At 35.6% G+C, this 19,550-nt stretch overlaps 1 protein-coding gene across 1 annotated transcript in view; it reads left to right on the top strand.

Annotated features, from left to right (window-relative positions):
- The window catches only part of MYCBP2 (MYC binding protein 2), a 213,019-nt gene that overhangs the window by 37,535 nt on the left and 155,934 nt on the right, over nucleotides 1-19,550 (top strand). Inside the window, exons 3-11 of the mRNA XM_059820870.1 lie at nucleotides 1,765-1,980; nucleotides 6,918-7,071; nucleotides 8,439-8,635; nucleotides 8,855-9,097; nucleotides 9,376-9,447; nucleotides 12,415-12,511; nucleotides 16,923-16,996; nucleotides 18,206-18,344; nucleotides 19,135-19,211. Of these exons, the coding sequence (XP_059676853.1) occupies nucleotides 1,765-1,980; nucleotides 6,918-7,071; nucleotides 8,439-8,635; nucleotides 8,855-9,097; nucleotides 9,376-9,447; nucleotides 12,415-12,511; nucleotides 16,923-16,996; nucleotides 18,206-18,344; nucleotides 19,135-19,211 (1,269 nt within the window). The remainder of the gene's footprint in view (nucleotides 1-1,764; nucleotides 1,981-6,917; nucleotides 7,072-8,438; nucleotides 8,636-8,854; nucleotides 9,098-9,375; nucleotides 9,448-12,414; nucleotides 12,512-16,922; nucleotides 16,997-18,205; nucleotides 18,345-19,134; nucleotides 19,212-19,550) is intronic.

The raw sequence follows: 19,550 nt of genomic DNA, 5'->3' as shown, positions 1-19,550 counted from the left end.
ATGGAAAGTAAGGATATGCAAATATGTACCAGTACAGTTAGAATAATTCTATAGTAAAAGATAAAAGGAAATATGTAAACTATTAAATATTTTGAAGTTATTTTGAATTTTCTGTTAAGTTTTGTAACATATGGTGTTAAATGGTGTAATTTAGAAGCCTGTGTAATTTCTGGTAATAATAAAAAGATTAGTGCACATAGATAAAAATGCATTGTAAATGATTGCTGTGTTTTGATGTACAAAGTTGTGCCTACCATATTGTAGAAAAGTAAATCACCCCATTAAAACATTATCCAGTTCACTGGTTCTCAAACTTTTCCCCTCTTTGCTAGTTTAACGTTGTCTTTCCTGCTCTCAGATGTATGAGTATTTCCACTCTGATCTGTTCTAAATCGCTGTAATATATATAATTCACTGCATACTCTCCTGCCAAATGAACGTGGTCATTCACAATATCTATCCCCTTTAAATAAAAAGAAAGAAAAAGACAAAAAGCCTCCACCCGCACTGCCCCCCAAGAATACAGAAACCAAACCAAATTAACCTTGTGAAGGTAGTCATGACCCTGACTCAGTCTGGCTTAATGCTCCTCCAAATTTTTCCTTGCAAGTTCAAGCAAATTTGTCCTGCACTCTTAACCTAGGCCTTCTCTCCTTATGTAGTCTCTGTGCCCTCTGTCTACCCAGAGAGATTATAGGGAATTGCTTCCTCCCATATGCCTGAAGTCCAGTTTTTCATAGCCTGGTTTGAGCACAGGCTGGTCTTTGGTAGTACACAACTGAAGAGAAAGTATAACCCTGCCTGGGGATATTTTTTTTTGTTGTTGTTGTGGGTTTTTTTTTTAAGTCTGTCATTCCTCCTGTTCCATCTTACTGTTGCAGAAAGGGCAAGTATGGGGCAGAATTTAAAAGATGTTTTTCAAAAACATGGTTTTTTCTTAATTTTTTTTCCAAGTCTAATGACAGCCTCATGAAGGCTTTTCTGTGTCTTGGCAGTGGCTGACAGTAATACACCAGTAGTAGATACCAAGGAAAGGGTGGGGCAGAGTAGTGGAAGGGTAAGGGCATGGGCAGTGGTATTTTCTCAGAACAGTTTCCCAACTCTTTGTGGCTCAGGGCTTCTGAAAACAGGATGGTGTCCTGTTACTTCATAGGCCTTGATAGTTTTTGGTTTTTTTTATATTCAGTAGTTTGTCCATTAGGTTTTTATTATCCACAAAATTATTATCCACCGCATCCTGCTGGGAGAGTTTTTGAACTTGCCATCTGTTTTCATTTAATGACAAAACAACTAATGATATTTTTAATTTCTAATATACATTTAGCAAGCAGCTTAAATTTTTATTATTTACCAATAGATTAAAATTAACAACTAGAATAACAAATAATGCATTTCAAAATTCAGTAATAATTAAAAAACCCCAAGCAACTGACCCCTCTTAAGAAGGTAGATCCTGAATTCTCCAAGTCTTTTGACTGTGGCACAGGTTTGGACTGTTCTGTAGCCTGAGCTGCTTTCATTTTCCCTCCCAGTGTCGTCATCAAGTTGTGAGAGGTAGAGACTAAAGCCAGATGGAATATATTGAAATTTCTTTCTCTTTCTCCTTTCTTCCCTGCCTGAAATATAATTGGTACTTCAACAGGAAAGTTCAGTCTTCAGTTTGAGAATAATTTGGTTGGCCAAAATTATTGAGACTGTTGAGATTACTTGTATCTAGCAAAGCTCGAAACTTCTAATAAACTTAAAACTAATCTTGTTTTTCAGACTGAAAACCTGGAGAGTACAATAACCATACCAGATATCAGATTACATAGTAACCCTTCAGCTTTTAATGTTTACTGCAATGTCCGCCATTGTGTGTTGGAGTGGCAAAAAAAGGAAGCATCTGTATCTTTGGCTTCAAAGAACAGTGTACAGAGTGGGGATTCGGACAGTGATGAAGAAGAGGAATCCAAAGAGCCGCCTATTAAACTTCCAAAGGCGAGTAACTGGATACTGTTTAAAGTGTGCCACGTATGCAATCTAAAGTTGGTGTGTTCTTTGTAGGGAATAAAGAAAAGCATTATAAGCCAGCTGCTCAGAAAATAGCTATAGTTTTATTTGTAGTCCATCTAATCCAGAATCATCTGATTTGATGAATTAAGAAGATCTATGTACCTGCCCAATAATTAATTTTAAAGTCAATTAAACGTCAGGTAAACATTCAACTTGCACTCCTTTGTAAGTACTGGTACTTGAAAATAACCTATAGCCTCCAAAGTCTACACAAAATGCAAATAACGCAGCTCTTATATCTCTCAGAGGCTACTACCTGGTGGTGATAAAGGGTGCTTTTTCTTGTTTTAGCCCCCAAGAATAATAAATCTTTCTGCTATTGTAATTCAGTTGGTGGAGTGTTTTCTAAGATTATTTACCAGGTATATGTGTAATTGCAGTAACTGTCAATTATTCTTACTACCTTAGTTTTTTAATCTTTCCCTTTTTTGGTTTTGGTGCCTTTTTGTACTGATAACGAAAGTTAGTGATGCACATTAAGATTTTGAACACTATAGTTCAACAGTTAGGGTAGGCTTTTTACTATTTATTACTTCTATGCTTATAGTAGGATTGAGGGTGGAAAGTCAGGAATAATATATATAGCAGTTACTGATTTTTTTTTTTCTTAATTTTTTAAATTTGTTGATTGACTTGTTTTGTATTATGTAACTTCTGTGCATCCAGTTTTGTTCATTGCTAGGTTATTAATGCTATGAATCCTGATTCCTTTTGTTATTCTTCTGAGTAAAAAGCATATTCAGAGTAACTTTCCTTGTTTGTATTTGCTCTAAAAACAATACAAATACTGAATTAAAAAGGTTGTTGCAGCAGTGATTATGTAGAACGTTCTAGTTGCTTAGAAGATCAGAATTTTGTAGATGATTGTGTTCAGGTAGTAGTATCTGAAGGGCAAAGTTGTCGCTCTGGAAAACAGTGGTAGAGCATTGCAGAGGAACATAACCAAGTCAGGTAACTGCAACATGGTAACTGAAATTTCGCAGTTGATGCAAAATAATGCACGGTCAGTAGAAGTAAAGTTAGCACTGTTTATAAACTGCATCTGACTCCTTGTGGATTATATTAAATGAATCAGCAAGTGCTTGTAGACGCTTGATTTGAAATTTTAAGTAAAAGGCAATGTAGCTATTAGCATTTATAAAGAACGGAACGGAGTTTTAAAGAGATTTTGAAATTAAGAGGTTCCAAGAAGGATGAGATTTACCAGTGATACAGACAGAACACTTGCATGTGGAAACTAAAACATTGGCATTGTTAAAGTTGTTGGAGAGTTTATCAAAAAGAGACTTGGAAGAGTGGTGCAGTTTTAAAAAGATGGTGGCTTAGAAAAAACGGTAGGGAAACTGTAGGTAGGAAACTTTACTTTTCCTTTCTCAAAACAGAAAATCAGTGAGATACTTTGTTACATTTAATACAGCAAATATGAAACTGATGAAAGTATTTTTTCAAACTATTAATTTTTAGCAAAGAATGTACAAAATATCCAAGAATTCAAGAATTTTTACTGATTCAGTAATGGCTTAGATGCTTGGTACAACCTCAGTATTTTTAGTAACTGTCTAGCTAATACTGTGTTGTTTAGGTCACTCTGAGGTAAGACGCTTTTTATTATTAATTTCACTTGCATCCATACATTTGAAAAGGGCATACACTTGTGGAGCTGTCTCACAGGTAGTAAAATTTTTAGAGGCTAACTGTAAATGTCTTTATCCTAAATATAGGTGTCTGTCTCACGTTTTGAGTATATTATGGTCTAGTTCTTATGTATAATGAACAATATTGGGTAGGGCTTAGTTTGTTGAATATAAAGAAGAAAGTTATTGAAGTTTCTAAGGTTTACAGTATTTACTAGACCAGTTTCTGAAAGTAATCTTTAGCTTATTAAAAAGAATACTGATGTATTTTGAGTTTGACAGTGAGGTGAAAGTCAGATTAAAATATAAGTGCAGCCAGGATTTGTGCTTTTCTGGATTCTCCAGATTAAACTGGTGAAGTTAGTCCTTGATGAGTTTTGGGATTTTTTTTTTTTTTTTTCACGAAAATTGTTTAAGTGAGAATAAGTTGAAAACATTCTACTTTTTATACAGCTTAGGTTGATTTAAGGTGTTCTGTTCAAGTTTCTTGGTTTTTTTTAATCTTAAATTTGAGGAAGTCAGGTTTGTTAGAGCTTTTATTTAGAATTAAAAGTTGTCCTATGCAATTTTTATAATAAGATTGAGAACAGTTCTTTTTAGCAGTTGTTAAAAGAGACATACAGACACAGTTTGTTGGACATAATCTTCAGATATTAGCACAATAAAGATTGTATTTTGGTTGTCTTCAGACAGTTTAGTACCTTGCTTTGATAGTTTTAAATTTTTGGATTTACAAGAAATATTTGCCTTTGCTTGACTTACTTATTTAGTACCTTAGCTAATGATGGGGAATTCTCTTTGCTTGAAATAGGGCAGATTCAGTTCTACTGATTTGATTTGTAATTGTCAGAGTTAAAAAGAGATGCTTCCCCCCCCAATATTGAACTTAACACTGGGTTATGGATAATCCACAAAAGCCCTGTACTAAAAGGAACAAATGCTGGATTAAGGTGGAATTAACTGACTTAAATATTCTTTGTTTCTGCAGTGGCATACATTTTGCTGTTTAGGGAATAAGCTTGAGCAAAAATGAAAATTTTCAAGTTGTAATAAAAAATAAAAGAAAACTAATTTCACTCTTTAGAAACGGCCTTTAAGTCTTTTAAAATTCATTAGGAGAATGTGCTGTTACCTGTGTAAACTATTTTTTGTCTGTATGTAATATACATATAAATTAATGCAGAGTATTAAACATACAGAATAATATGTATTCTTAAATGAACATAGAAATGTGAGTATTGGGAAGTTATGAGAGAGGGAAGACAAAGGAAATAAAACAATTGTGTAGGTAAGACTTTTTGAAGAAACAGGGTTTTTCTGAAGAATTAATTATGGGTCATAATGTCTGCATCCAGGCTAGAATTTTGTGTACACTTCGTAAGGTGGGCTAATGCTTTTGCTCTTAAGTCTCAAAGGTGTTGCAAAGAGAACGGGAGGATGGCTGTGTGGAGAGCATCAGTAAGAGCTGGCAGGCTGTGACACAGAGACTGAGGCTGCAGCAGTGCTTGTTTTGGCTTAGAGACCCTTCAGAGAGCAGCAAGAACAAGTTTAAGATGTCTTGAAAAGAACTGTTTGCTTATTCTGTCCTTCAGTGCACAGTTTGGAGGAGTTGAGAGAGATACACACTATATATATGTATATATAATACACATACATATGTCTATATATGTATTAAGGTGAGGAGACCTGTTTTAAGAAGCCTATCCAGTCTGTTGATCTCAGATACTGAAAAAAACAACCCAAAACCTGTGCAGATCAGGCAAAATCCCAGCAGAACTATCCATTGTTGCTTCCTTCTGGAGTAGAAGTTCACCAAATTATTTTCTCCACTGTGTTAGGTTCTCTGCTTTCTCCAGCTGCCTCTGTCAGCTGCTACATGAGGTCTTCTGTCTGAAGATTGGTAAAAATACAATAAACTTGGTTTCTCTTGAAGATACTATCACTGAAAAAAAAGGGTATTTCTAAAAATGTACTACAGTGTATTTTATTCTTTAGCCTGCAAGATGATGCTGACTTTTGGATCCTGGAAAAACCAGTTGTGCTGTTTTGTTGACAGTTTTTTTTTTTCCCTGTAGATTCCATGCATGTGTTTTCTCCCGCTCCATCAAAGATATGAAATGCAAGGTGTAATTTGCAGGAAAACTGCTGTTGCACTTTGAAGTCTTGATTTGATTATGTTTCTATTCTTGCTCCAAAAATCAAACAGGTGGTAAAATAACTTCTGAAAGACAGGAATCAAAATAAATTGGATAACAGCAAAGACACTTCCAAGGCATCCAGTAGAACTTACAGCTGATTGTCAGAATAGATCTGTTTTAAGCATGAGCAGCAGTTCCATGAACAACTTTATTTATTTTCACGTTTCAGTCTTTTTCCTTAGATTTTACGCAGGGGTGAATCTATATTAAACACTCTAAACATTGGGGCTCTGCTTCTGGCAGAAGCACATAGTGAAGTTTTGAAGATACGGTTGTTTATTTGTAGTGAGTTAACCCTGCACACTTTTCTTTCATCCTCATCGTTTTTACATACTGAGTTTGAGAAGGAGGTGAAAGGGAACAGTCAGTGGAGAGAAGCGTAATGGTAATCTCAGAATATTCAGGAATTCTAAAAGGGAAAGTGAGGAGTGGCTGTAACACCACTCTTACAGATGTTGTATTAGTTGGCATAATGCATGTCTGTGATGAATACCTATGGAGTTTCAGTGACAAGCAATTAATCTTTATTTTTATGTTGTTTTTGTGACAATCTCAGAGGCTTTGGAGGGGAAAGTACTAGTGTTGCCAGTATCAGCTGTCAAATGGATCATTACTCAAATGGGGAAGTCAGGTTGCAAGCCACTTCTGGCTTGCTGGTTCGTGTTAATGAGCAGGGAAAAAGAGGTCTGTTAAATAAAGTGTGAACTCGATAGGAATTAGAAGGGCTCAGAGGCACAGTTTGTCTTACATTGTCCAAAAAATTTTAAGTTTCGTATTTTTTTCAGGGAACTATTACTCTGCTTAGATACGCTCTTTCGTATAATGACATTACTTCTGTGTAATATTTGCTAGTACAGTTGTGTAAGTGGGTTCTTGATTTCGATTCTCTTTTGAATTACCATTGTATTCTGTATTACATTTTTGTTATTCGGATAACTGTCTTGTTCTGTGAACAGTGGGATATGCCTTTATTGATGAAGATCCAAAAATATATATTAACAGATATTCTGAAATATCTGTGCTTCTTTAGATCATTGAAGTTGGATTATGTGAAGTCTTTGAACTGATAAAGGAGACGAGATTTTCTCATCCATCCTTGTGTCTCAGGAGCCTACAAGCCCTGCTTAATGTGCTTCAGGGCCAGCAACCAGAAGGGCTGCAGTCAGAGCCTCCTGAAGTCCTAGGTAATATCTCATCTGTTACTGTATTTGTATTAACATACATCTGTTACTGCGTTGGACAGAAGAAAAGGGTTCGTAGCAAGTATTTGTGAGATAGTAACATGCTTGTTCTCAACTGACTGACTTGATTCTGGAGTGTAAACTCCTTATGGTGTGTAACCAGTACTTTCTCAGCATTAATCTTTTGTAGAACAGGAATGTTGGCATGTAAATGTGTGTATATATTTAAAAAAGGTCACATTTTGTTGCTGTGTAATGCAGAGTTTCACTGAAACATAGTAAACCTTACAAATTGTGATTCATTTGTCTTACTGAAGCTATAAAATACTTGGTCTTATTGGACAGAAGATAGTTCTACAGTGAATGTCTTTTATGATCTGCTGTTGTAATCTATAGCTTAGCTATTTAATGTTGTGATTTATACAAAGCTGCTAAACAAAGTGTCAGTATTCTTGCTTTTATTTTCTCTGGCCATCTAGAAGCTTCCCTGAAAATTAATTTTGGTTTTAATTATATTGAAAATAAAAGTTGAACTCCTGATGGCTTTGAGTGTATGCTTGATTATGTCCTGTAAGTTAAAATCCAATTATCTTCTGTTAATTAGTATTTTTTACTGGTTTATAGAACTGTAAGGAAGGCTAGGCTATAGCATCTGTTGTTTAAAAAAAATGTATGTTTTCCTATGTTATGGCTCAACAGTATTCCATTTCCAAAGATGATAGTAATTTGCTACAGAAATCTTTTATTTTGTATTGATGCACAGAGTATTGAAAAGCTACAAAGAAGACTTTGTTTTGATTACTGCCTTAGTGATTATTTGTATATACTATCAAAAAAATTGAGGTGGATTTCTGTTCACACCTTGATTGTTACAGATGTTCAGCTGCTAAACAGTGCTTGAAAAGAGGCATACGATCAAAATAATTTTCAAGCTTTGATTTGAAATGCTCGTTTCTGAGAAATGGGATGTGCTTCAACATGGGTAATGGTCATAAAGATTAGACAAGTTTGGTCAAGACCTACACATCATCTCAGTGATGAGGTAGACTGAATAGGCAGGTAAAGTAACTCCTTCTGGCCCATTTCTTATTGATGTGTTCCACTGTAACAGAAGGACTTAGTTTTTTTTTCTTCTCTGGCCATGGTAATTATCAAGACTCTGCATTTTCTGGCTGAAAAAGAATGAAAAGTTAAGGATATTTTAGGTCTATTTAAATGGGATGCTTTCTTTTCTGTCTGGAAATAGGGCTAAACTTAATGGCTGAGGAAAGATGTATCATGTACTTTGTAAGTTTAATTTCCCATTGACTGGTAAATTGCTTGGTATGATTTTGTGACTTGTCTATGTAATTGCTGTGTTTTGTCTGCAGAATCCCTGTTCCAGCTTCTCCTGGAGATAACTGTCCGTAGCACAGGAATGAATGACAGTACAGGACAGTCCTTGACAGCACTTTCCTGCGCTTGCCTCTTCAGTTTGGTAGCTGCATGGGGAGAGACAGGAAGAACGTTGCAAGCAATCTCTGCTATCCTCACCAATAATGGCAGCCATGCTTGTCAGACTATTCAGGTCTTGCACTAAAACTTCTCTGTATCTGGGAATTTATGTAAATGATTTGTACGTGAGTTCTGAGAAGATACATAGTGTAAATTAAGTTAACTTTTTCCCTCACTGTTTTTGAGATAAGAGTAGGTATTTCTTTGTCTCTCTTGAGTTGGAGATAGAACAGAAATTGTAACATTTAAAAAATAATTATGTTTTTCACTCACTATTTCTTTTACTGTTTAGGTGCCAACCATTTTAAACTCTCTTCAGCGGAGTGTACAGGCAGTTCTGGTGGGCAAAATCCAAATCCAGGACTGGTTCAGTAATGGGATAAAGAAGGCAGCCTTGATGCACAAATGGCCATTGAAAGAAATATCTGTAGATGAAGACGACCAGTGCCTACTTCAGAGTGATGGTTTTTTCCTCTATCTCTTATGTAAAGATGGACTTTACAAAATCGGCTCTGGATATAGTGGGACAGTGAGGGTAATGTGATTTCTTCTTGTCTGATGAATGATAGTTAGAATATTAACTTAACTTTTATGATGTCCTGTTTCCATTGCGAATCTTTTGTAGCTCACTAATGATCAGTTCTTTCAGTTTGTCTAAATTTTTCTGATTATTTCTATGAGACTTTAACAGCATTGTTATACAATTTTCACATCTTAGTGTGGTTGAAAACATTGTTATTTAGCTGGAAAATGATTATGTGTAAAATTATCACTCTGCTATTTGTTAAATGATGGGAGTTTTTTGCTTTTCAGGGCCATATATACAATTCTACATCCCGCATCAAAAACAGAAAGGAAAAAAAGTCTTGGTTAGGCTATGCTCAGGTACGTGAATACTTAAAACATAAAATGTGCACCCCAACCCCCTTCCCTCATGAGTAATTTAAGTAGACCTTGCATTGGAGTAAGATTACATAGATATTGTATTGTTCCTTTGGCTTTAGTTACAAAAATCAATTTTTTGGTACTGACTTTTAAAATGTGGAAGATGAGGAACATCTGATGGTATGGGCATATAGAAAAGAGGAATGAAAAGTGTCACTGATTTGTGTTGTCACTTGTAAAGACTTTCTCAAAATATGGTGGTTTAACATGTAAGTTTATGAATTGTACATCCAATTGATGTGTGCTTCTTAAATAAAGAAGTCAGTGGATGTAAAAATGTGCTGTTGCAACAAAATAAGGAAAAAAAACCCCAACCTGTAATATCTGTTCATGAGAATAAATTGATTTTAAAACATTTGCAGTAAAATAAGGAAGTGCTGTTTTGTTTGGGGGAGGATTCAGGGTGTGTAAACCGTAAGTAGGAATAATTGTTGACATTACCACTGCAGAGTTAACTATATTTGGACGTTTTGGGTTTTTAGAGTTAGAGAGTTTCTGGAATATCAACCACCTTTTCTTACACCTTTGCCATTCATTATAAAAATAGTGGGTTTTTTTAGAATCTTGTTACTACCACTGAGTACGCGTGTGCTCTCTCATAAAAAAAAAAAACAAACCCAAGCACAAACAAAAAAAACCCCCAGCAACCCAAAAATTAAATTTCAGAGAACAATGAATTTACTTAATTTTTTAACTACTGAGCAATTTTTATTGTATATTTGCTATTAATTGAGTGATCTCATTGTCTCAGTGAGAAATTAAGTGTACTCCTTGCCATGCTTTTTAAGTGAAATTGTTCATTATGAATATGTACTCTATTATTACAGTTATCTCATATATCTATATATATTTCTATGAAATCTGGTTTTGTTTAGTATTAAAACAGATCACCAAAAGGTATACTGGCACAATACAAATGTGCGTGGATGCATTAATTCAGGAGCCTGTTTTATCAGTTTGGAAACGAATAGGATCCATACAGTTTCACTATATAAAGTTACACATTTGGCCATTCTGTACATAGCTATAAATATATTTGATGTTCTTCTTTGAGTGCTTGTACAGGTGTGTGCACTTACGCAGTGACTGTACCCAAAGGCACTGCTAGTTGGAAAAAACGTCACTTTGGGGCTATATTTATAGGAAGGTGTGTAAGTTGCACTTATTGCTAAGTATGTGTCCGTAAAAGAGGTAAGATGTGCCTTCAGTCTCATTTCTCTTCAGGTGCTTGGTTAAGTCAGCTCAAATTCAAGTGATTTTTCTTACTTCATCATATAAGTTATTTCAGACTGAAGCTTTTCTATCTACTTTAATGCTCTTTACTTATTTTTCCTAGTTTGTGTGGGTTTGGTTTTCTTCATTTCACAGAGATTGATTTATCCAGGAAAATTCAAGTACTTTAAATGGAAGGAGAAGGGTTGGTTGGATTTTTCTGTTGTTGTTAGATGATTGTAATTAGGGTCTCTGACTCTTTGACAAATGAAGATATTCTGAGGTTAAGCCGTAGTGACCTCACTGTGAAATGCATCCATCCCTAGATGTGTAGAGTCCCCACCTGAGGTCAGTCATTCTTCAAGCAAGTGCAGGTCATTGTCATATCCCCTGCTATGACAGTGCTGTTGTCAGAATCATTACTTAGTCATTATTCATATTGGCCTCTGCAGCCCTCCCGTAGGTGAATACCACTTCGATTGGCCCCAGTCACCTTGAACGATTATGTTCATAAGTGCCCTTAAGTAATCTTTTTCCTTTCCTGTAGCTGCTTTTATAGCAGAAGTGTTTGCTAAGTGTAAATTCCCCAACTGTGTTTCTACCCTGCTCCCTCAAAATCTTTGACGGGTTCACAGGCATTGTAGGATCGAAAAAGGTAAGAGAGCGAAGTTGCCATATTGCCTCTCTTATGGATCTCTGCACGTTATGCAAACATGGGGGCTTATGCAGCTTATCCAGTTTAAGCTAAAAGAAAACTTACTTGACTGTGTTTGTTTAAAAGCACGCTCAAAGTTATAGGTATAAACAATAAACCTCAAATGTGAGTTTCAGGCAGGCAAATCTTTTTATTGAGAAACCTGGTGACTGACTCAAACCTTTAAAAAATATATACATATGAACAGAGAGAAGATACTATTTTGGTGTACAAAAAGAGACTTCTTGATGTGGGCTGCTGACCAGAATAGGTACTTTTGGGGAAATGAAGGTTTTCTGCATGTGGAGAAACAGAAAGAGGAAATCATTAGTCCTGAATATATTCCTTCCCCTAGGCCTGGTTAGGAGTTGGGAGGTGAGCAGTCTAAGAATTTGTGTCATGGCTGCTGTCACCAAAATCACCATATACTTAGCGGGAATTTCTTTGATGAGGAGCTCAGAAAGAATAAATACATGGAATCTTGTTAGCGTGGGAGTCAAAGTAGTTAATTAACATTTTTGAAAAATTCTCTATTTTTTAATGCACATATCAATATTCATTAATGATCACTCTTCTATATAGGTTAATATATGTATCTCCTTCCTGGTATTCCTGTGAATCTTTTGATTTGGAAAGTGGGAACAGAAACATTGGTTTTTACTGTGACTGTGGCTTTTAACTGTAATTGTATACACATATGAAGAACAGAATTACTACGTGTGGCTTCAAAAGCTGTATACGAGCTTCAGCACGGTGACCTACAGCAAGTAGAAAGTGTGGAGGAAGGGAGTCAAATTTCCATTTTTTTTTAATGCAGAATTTGCTTAGTGGAAAAGAGATGATTATCAAAATAAAGCACATTTGATGTAAAAATAAAAGGTTTCTGAAATTTTTAAACAATACCTAAAATAATGATTGCATTTTTTTCACTTTTGACAATATCCTTTGGTGTATTTAAGAATATTTTCATACCAATATATATATATTCTTACTCTTACCAGGGTTATTTATTATATAGAGATGCGAATAATCACAGTATGACAGCCATAAGAATAAACCCTGAAACTTTGGAACAAGACGGTACAGTTGCTTTGCCAGGTATGAACCTCCAGATATGAGAAGATGGTTATAGTTTACTGTTTACATGCTATGTATTTTCAGGTAAGCAGAAGAGAAATTGAGACAGATTTTTGAGATCACAAAGAGACTGCTTTTTTATGACTTTGGTTTGCTGTGTTAGACCAGCCGCAGTATTTTATTCAGAGGTCTTACATCTTACTCCAACTACTGGAAGAGTATTGCAACATTTTAGAATGTATGGTCATCTTAGTTTAAAGACTTCAAGAGCTTAACTTCCTTCTTAAAGAATTTTTATTTCTTCCTTGTTTGAACTTTGAGCATTTGGCTCAGATATGACTTTGTTTCCAGTATCTCTTACATGTAGGTAGTTACAAACTATGACCAAAACCGTTTGGTTTTTAATATAGGTGGAGATGTATCCGAAAAGCAAAGGAGGCTAATGAACACTGATTGACCATGCTTCTGATGTTTAAATTGGTAGTGGGTTTTTGTTTATTTGTTTTGGGTTTTTTTCTATTTTGTTTGGGTTTTTTGTTTGGTTTTCTTGCAGAGGAGCCTCATAAATTGGGTTTCTGTTTAGAAAATTATGATATTCCTAGAACATGGTTTTAATGGCCTCCTGGTGAAACTCATCTGTTCTTAGCTGCTCACATAAACAGTAGAAGGGCACAAGCATATCTTTCAGTTGAACAAGGACAGGCCTATTCTATAGATCAGAAGAAAGACTTCTTATTGCATCCTGACATAAATAAGACGACACTGACTGAAACTTCAGAAGGCTTTTTAATATTTCAAACACAAACTAATTTCTGAAATAAACTATGAATGTAGAAACTAGTCTACGCAACTTTCTGCCAGTCCTTAAAATGTGGATGTCTGTTTAAGCTGCTTGGTCTTTGTGGGGCTGTATGAGAAAATAGAGTGAGAGCACATTCAAGCACCTGACAAATTGCCTTGTAGGATTGTTCTTCCACTTTCTTCACCCCAAGGCAGCTTCTTCAACCAGTAGGATCCTTAATTATGTTACCATTGTTAAACAAATCAGTGCTCTTCATGCAAGTCTTGAGAGACACTTGAGCACATTTAAAGTCTACACCTCTGAGCTGTTAGCTTTCTTTGGCAAATCTCAGTGACAAGTGTCATTCTGCAAGACAGCCTTGTGTTTATACTATAAAAAGGCAGAAATTAAACAAGAGTATACCTTCTAAATAAAAATGTATTAATCTTCCAGTGCAAAAGCAAATCTTATAACTGTGGGAATACCCATTCAGAAATCCCTCAAACTATTTCACATAAATGCATTTCATATGGTTTGTGATGGTATCAAGGTGGATGCTAGGTGTTCTTCATAACTACTAACCTTTGTATTTCAGCCCTTGAACTTGGCTGTTACACTTTCTGCACTTCTACACATTTATCTCAGTGTTACATTGTGAGCAGATATGGCCTTGTTCTTTTGGCTAGGACAAATTCAAAGGGGTCCACTTCTGGTTATTTCCGTTTCCCACTAGAAGGAAAGAAATTAAGGTTTGGGGGGAGGGTATGTGACCTATCCTGAGGAAATCTGAGTAGGTACGTAACTCTAAATAATAGTGGCTGCCCCACTGTAATCTTAATAATGACTTGCAGCATGTTGTAGTTCTGAAAAACCACACCGAATAGAAATAGAGGGCATTAACCTTGCTGACAGCTGAACACTGATATGACTCCAACTACTTCCTCCTAGTTGGTATGGTATTCAGACATGGCTCTGTCTGGAGTTAATCTCAAATGCCTGGGTTGGTGATAATGCATTTGAATAAGGTATTCATATTTATTTGTACAGGGCTGCGTAAGAGATTAGGAGTTCATTAGGAGATGTGATTAGGAGTTGATCCTAGCTAGAAGTCATGTGACCTTAGAAAACTCAGTGAACTATGGAACATTATCCTGTCCTTTCTCAGACAGTAGGATCCACCAGCTTCTTGAAACCATAAACTTTTATTTCAAAGGGCAGTCTTTCCGCTCTGATAGATGATCTAGCAAATGTGACAATGTATCTGGAACTACCAGACTGTGTGTCAGCTTTTTGGTATCTAATGCCTTTGCCGAGCTTCACACACTGTCTTTGAGCTGTGGATCTGTCTTCCCAGTCCAAGTATCATAAAAGAATCCCTGAGTTCTATGAGATTTTCTAGGTGATTGGACCTGAATTTAGAGAGGAGGTTTTCATCTTGACTGTTTCTTTAACAGTAATGTTTACTAGATACCTTAGAGAAAGATTGCTATGTTCAGCTGAAGAAGTTGAAGTTACATGGTATACAGTTTCATTGTTATTTGAAATTACACGTGAGTATCTTGGAGTTTAGGACTATTCACTTAGTCTGAAAAGTACTGCTAACTGAAGTTAGCCTAGACAAGCTCAAGAGTACTTGTTAGCAGGCACAGGATGCACTATATAAATACGGAAGGTGATGCTGGACAGTCATCTTCTCTTGAAGCCTCTAAGGAGGTTGTGATTAACAAATGTCTGTAGTTATGTCCTTTAAGTAGAACATAAGTCCTTTCTGTTATAGTAACCTCCAGACAGAAACCTTGGATATTTTCATCCCCTGAGTAATTTCCAAAGTCAGATTGAATAAGACTACAATTGATCATAAGAGTTCCTTGCTAGCTGAGACACTATACTATCCTACTTTTTGCAGACATTCCATTTGCCTTTCATTTCTCTACTCTTACCATTAATTTGGTATTTAACGCTGGGCCTGGATGTTATCTAATCAAGTGCTAATTTTAAGGATGTTTACTGAAGAACATGTATTAAAAAAAAAAAAAGCAAGCATCCCTGCTCCAGATTTCCTCTATGAACACAGCTACCAGACATATAAACAACCCACAAAAATGTTTACTGGGAGGCTCGCCTCTTGAAATGACTCAAGAAGTAGGCCAAACAGTGTAATATGGATGTAATATTGGTGGCCAGAATATCGTGTTTCCTTGGCTGTTATGCTTATGCGAGCATGTAATTTTCAGCCATTCAAGGGATCTTAATACTTACCAACTTCCTGTAACCTTTCAGAAATGTCATTTAGATTCTTTTCGGAACTTCTTTTCAAGTTATTGACAACTCTTATAGTTTTATCACTAATATCACTTCGCAGCATAGAGAATTAGTAATGTGAACTGACTTGGGTCATTAAATTTTTGAGAGCAATATTTCAAACTTCAGTGTATCTGTCATTCTCCATCCTGCTTGCTGCTTACCCTCTTTGTGATTCATACCTGTGTGTGCTCTGAGGGGGAGGGTGTCTGCTTTAGGTCTGTTACTTGAAGATGGGAGAATTAGGGAAGGCCACCTAATGCATATTCTATTCCTGGTAAGATACTGTATTGGACTGGGCAGTATAGCAGCAAAAAGTAAACAAGTTTATGTGTTTGTGAATACTGTAGGGTTTTTTCAGTTGTATTATATTTAATAAAACACTCCAGCTAGCTAGCAAAATATAGCAAACTTGCTGGTTATGTCGTAAGGATATTATGTGTGTTTCACTTAGCATTAAATTTGTTAGATAAAATGACTGATACTGAATGTTTGTTCAGATTATGAAGCAGATATTTAGAGTGTAAACTATCTGTCCTGTAGTGGTTTTGGAAGAGGTCTTTTTCCTGTGTGTTATGAATGAAACAAGCACCTTACAAGCCATATAATACCAGTCTCTTTGTTAGTAGCTTCATCAGCAGAGCAGGAAGGGAAGAGATAGTGGAGGGACTTTAAACTTGCAGAGGAAGTGGTCTTTTTCTTTTTTCCCCTAATATGGGCAGAATTCTTTCCCTACCTTTTTTTCTTGAAAATAGCTGACCTGTTTTCAATAAATGTGTGATGCAATCAAGTGTATGCTTTATAGTTTTCCAAAAAACCTAGATTTTTCAGTTAATAGTTTGGGGAAATTTATCAACAATGGAAAAATGAGATTAATAATGAAAAATTTGTTTCATTTATTTCTGTAGGTTTTATATGCTGGACTGAGGAGACTTTTCTTTAAAGATAATGGCCCCTATTTAAAAAAAGGAAAAAAAGTCGTCTTTGGGGAAGGGGAAAGACTAATGCTCCCAGAAAATTAGAATTTAGTTGTGTTACAATAGTTTAGAATATCCCCTCACAGGTGAATACTAAATGCTTTTGCATTTAAATATTGGGGTAACCCCTTACATTTCATAACAATGGGAAGTGCTTTAATAACTCTTAAAGGGACAAAGGAGTAGTATATGCTTTTGGTAAGAGAGGAGATCATAGCATAAAATAGCATGTTATCGGAACAGTATGGTCTCTCTTTAGAGAAACTAGAACTCTCATAGTCTGATTGTAGTGAGACTGAATTAGACAGACGCAGAGAACAGTGTATGTATGTTAATATAAACTGATGCAATGCACATCATCTTTCTCTCACAGATTGTCATACTGAAGGGCAGAATATCCTTTTCACTGATGGAGAATATATTAATCAAATAGCAGCATCTAGAGATGTAAGTGTTACATACGATGGATAAACTATTTTTCTCTCAAATGAATTGTTGTATTTTAAAATACTTACAGCTTCTTTTTTGCTTAGTGAAGAAAAAGCCAAACATTAACACAACTAAGGCAGAAATCTGTGTAACCAGAGATAATGAGAAACTGCCATATTTGTGCACAAAGGAGCAGTATTTTGATATTTATCCACACAATTTTGATTTGTAATGGATTTTTCAGATTTTTTTTTATTTTTCAGATACGTTTTAATTAAAATTTCATTGCTTGTTCTGAGGAAAAAATCTTATACATGGAATAATGTCTTTTTAACCTGTTATTCTACAGGGTCTCTATGGGATAAGGTCCTTAGAGCTTAATTATATTTTATTTTTTTTTTTATTTAATTTCCTGTAATTGCTTTGGTACTTGTTGGGGAATTTCAGCCAGATATAATAGAAGAGGTATGAAAGATACTACATTCCAATGGATTTTTTTATATGAAAATTGCCTATTGGTCAAAGCTGTGGAAATCCAAATAAGTGCTTCTACTAGGGGCAAAACAGTTCTAGCTGTTCCATGTTTTGTTTGGCAGACAGTTATTACATTCTTAGTTCTGGACTGGTCCCTGTTTTTTTTGACAATGAGAAAGCTGTAGAACGGGTGGGGCAGGGGTGGGGTGAAACAGGGTTGGCAAGAGATGCCAGACATGCAACTATAAGAAAACCAGGATTAATCCATTTTCCTGCTAATGGAACAAGTGGGTTTTTTAATATGGCCAGATAAAGTTACTTCATCTCCACTTGTAAACAGCAACCTGTTTTAGCTACTCTTTAAATCAGACACTCTTAAAGTGCATGCAGAATTTTGGGTTCTGAATCAGGAGGAGTTGAAGGCTTAGAAGATAGATGTAAATAGTTATAAAAGCAAGATTTCTATAGTGAGATTCAGAGTTAGTTATTTCTGTAGCAGTTAGCTATTTTCATAGTGTTCATAGTGCTTTCATAGAATTCAATATATGTTTCAGGTCTGTCAGATGCTTATCTTCAGCTCATCCTGTTTGGCACTTTTTTCTTTTCTCCTCTGTAATAAATGTTACTTTATTAATATGTTCTCTGATAATTTACTCTGAAATAGTATTATACTGTTGCACTTAGGCCATGAAAAGTAAATTAATGCTTTTATTATACAGTATAAAGTAGATTTTTTTTTTTAATTTATTGCAGGATGGCTTTGTAGTGCGAATATTTGCAACAAGTACTGAGCCAGTACTGCAACAAGAACTGCAGCTTAAGCTTGCAAGAAAATGCTTACATGCCTGTGGCATCTCATTGTTTGACCTGGAGAAAGACTTGCACATTATCAGTAAGTCCTCTTCTTTGAAGGTTAATAACAAGCCTCATAATTCAAATAATAAAACTGAAACATTGCTCTTCCCTTTGTTTGCCTTTATTATGTGTAGGAAGGTACAGCTCCATTATAAACATGTGGAGAAGTACAAGGGTTTTGGAACTGCTTAAGCTTTATTTGACTCATAGTAACCCATACACTCATTTTGAACCACCTTTCTGTCTGTAGTAGTATCCATGGTTTTCCAGTATTTTCCTCCAGTTGTATAATAAATATATAATTGTTTGAAGCTTGGACTTCATAATAGTGCTCGTATAACACGTAGTTAAGCTATAGAGCTCCTTGCTGTGGGCCAAAGTTAACAAAAGTTAAAAGAATTGCTGGCTGGATTAATGGAAAAGAAATGCATTGAAGGATACTAAATATGTGGAAACCACCTTTGCATCAGAATTTGAGATGCAAAATTGTTGGTGTCTACGAAGGTATTTTGAAGAAATATTGCTTGGGGATTTTTTGCTTTGTTAGGTGTCTGCTTTTGGCACTACCAGAACAAAAGCATATTTGGCTACATGGACCTTTTGTCTGACCAAGTGCAGCTGCTCTTATGCTAGTGCTTTTTTCCTCTTTAAACAACTCTGCCAGGTCTAGCCCAGTAGGCCTTCTTGTGGCAGCAAAACTTTGTTTCACGTGTAACTTTCTTAGAACCTTTGTTATGACAAACTCTCCCTGGCAGAGTTAGGTCTGTAAACTGGTCTGTGAAACTGCCTGGTTAAACTGTCCAATTAACGCAATCTTACTCGCACAGGTACAGGGTTTGATGAGGAATCAGCTGTCCTTGGTGCTGGAAGAGAGTTTGCACTAATGAAAACTGCTAGTGGAAAGGTACTGAAAATGTTCTGTAGTAAATAGCAAATTGCATCAATGTATTTATACATGTTTTTTAATTTAATTATTATTTTCCACAATTGCTTTTTGCCTTTTTAGTATGTTAGAATGAATTTATATGACTGTATTTAAATATGTTTTCAGAGCCCACTTTAAAGGGAAGAAGGCAAATGGTTATTTGAAAACATAAACAGGTGGTGTTGGAACCATTGAGAAATCTGTGGCTTGAATTTGTAGGAATTTCTACAGTCAATCTTGGTTAGAGACAATGTGGGGCTTTGTTTTAGATTTGAGGGACAAAATTACCTGTTCTCTACAAATGATGCATTAGGACAT

Source organism: Gavia stellata, chromosome 1 (genome assembly GCF_030936135.1).
Source record: "Gavia stellata isolate bGavSte3 chromosome 1, bGavSte3.hap2, whole genome shotgun sequence".
NCBI classification, from domain to species: domain Eukaryota; kingdom Metazoa; phylum Chordata; class Aves; order Gaviiformes; family Gaviidae; genus Gavia; species Gavia stellata.
This window is presented reverse-complemented; position numbering and strand designations above follow the sequence as displayed.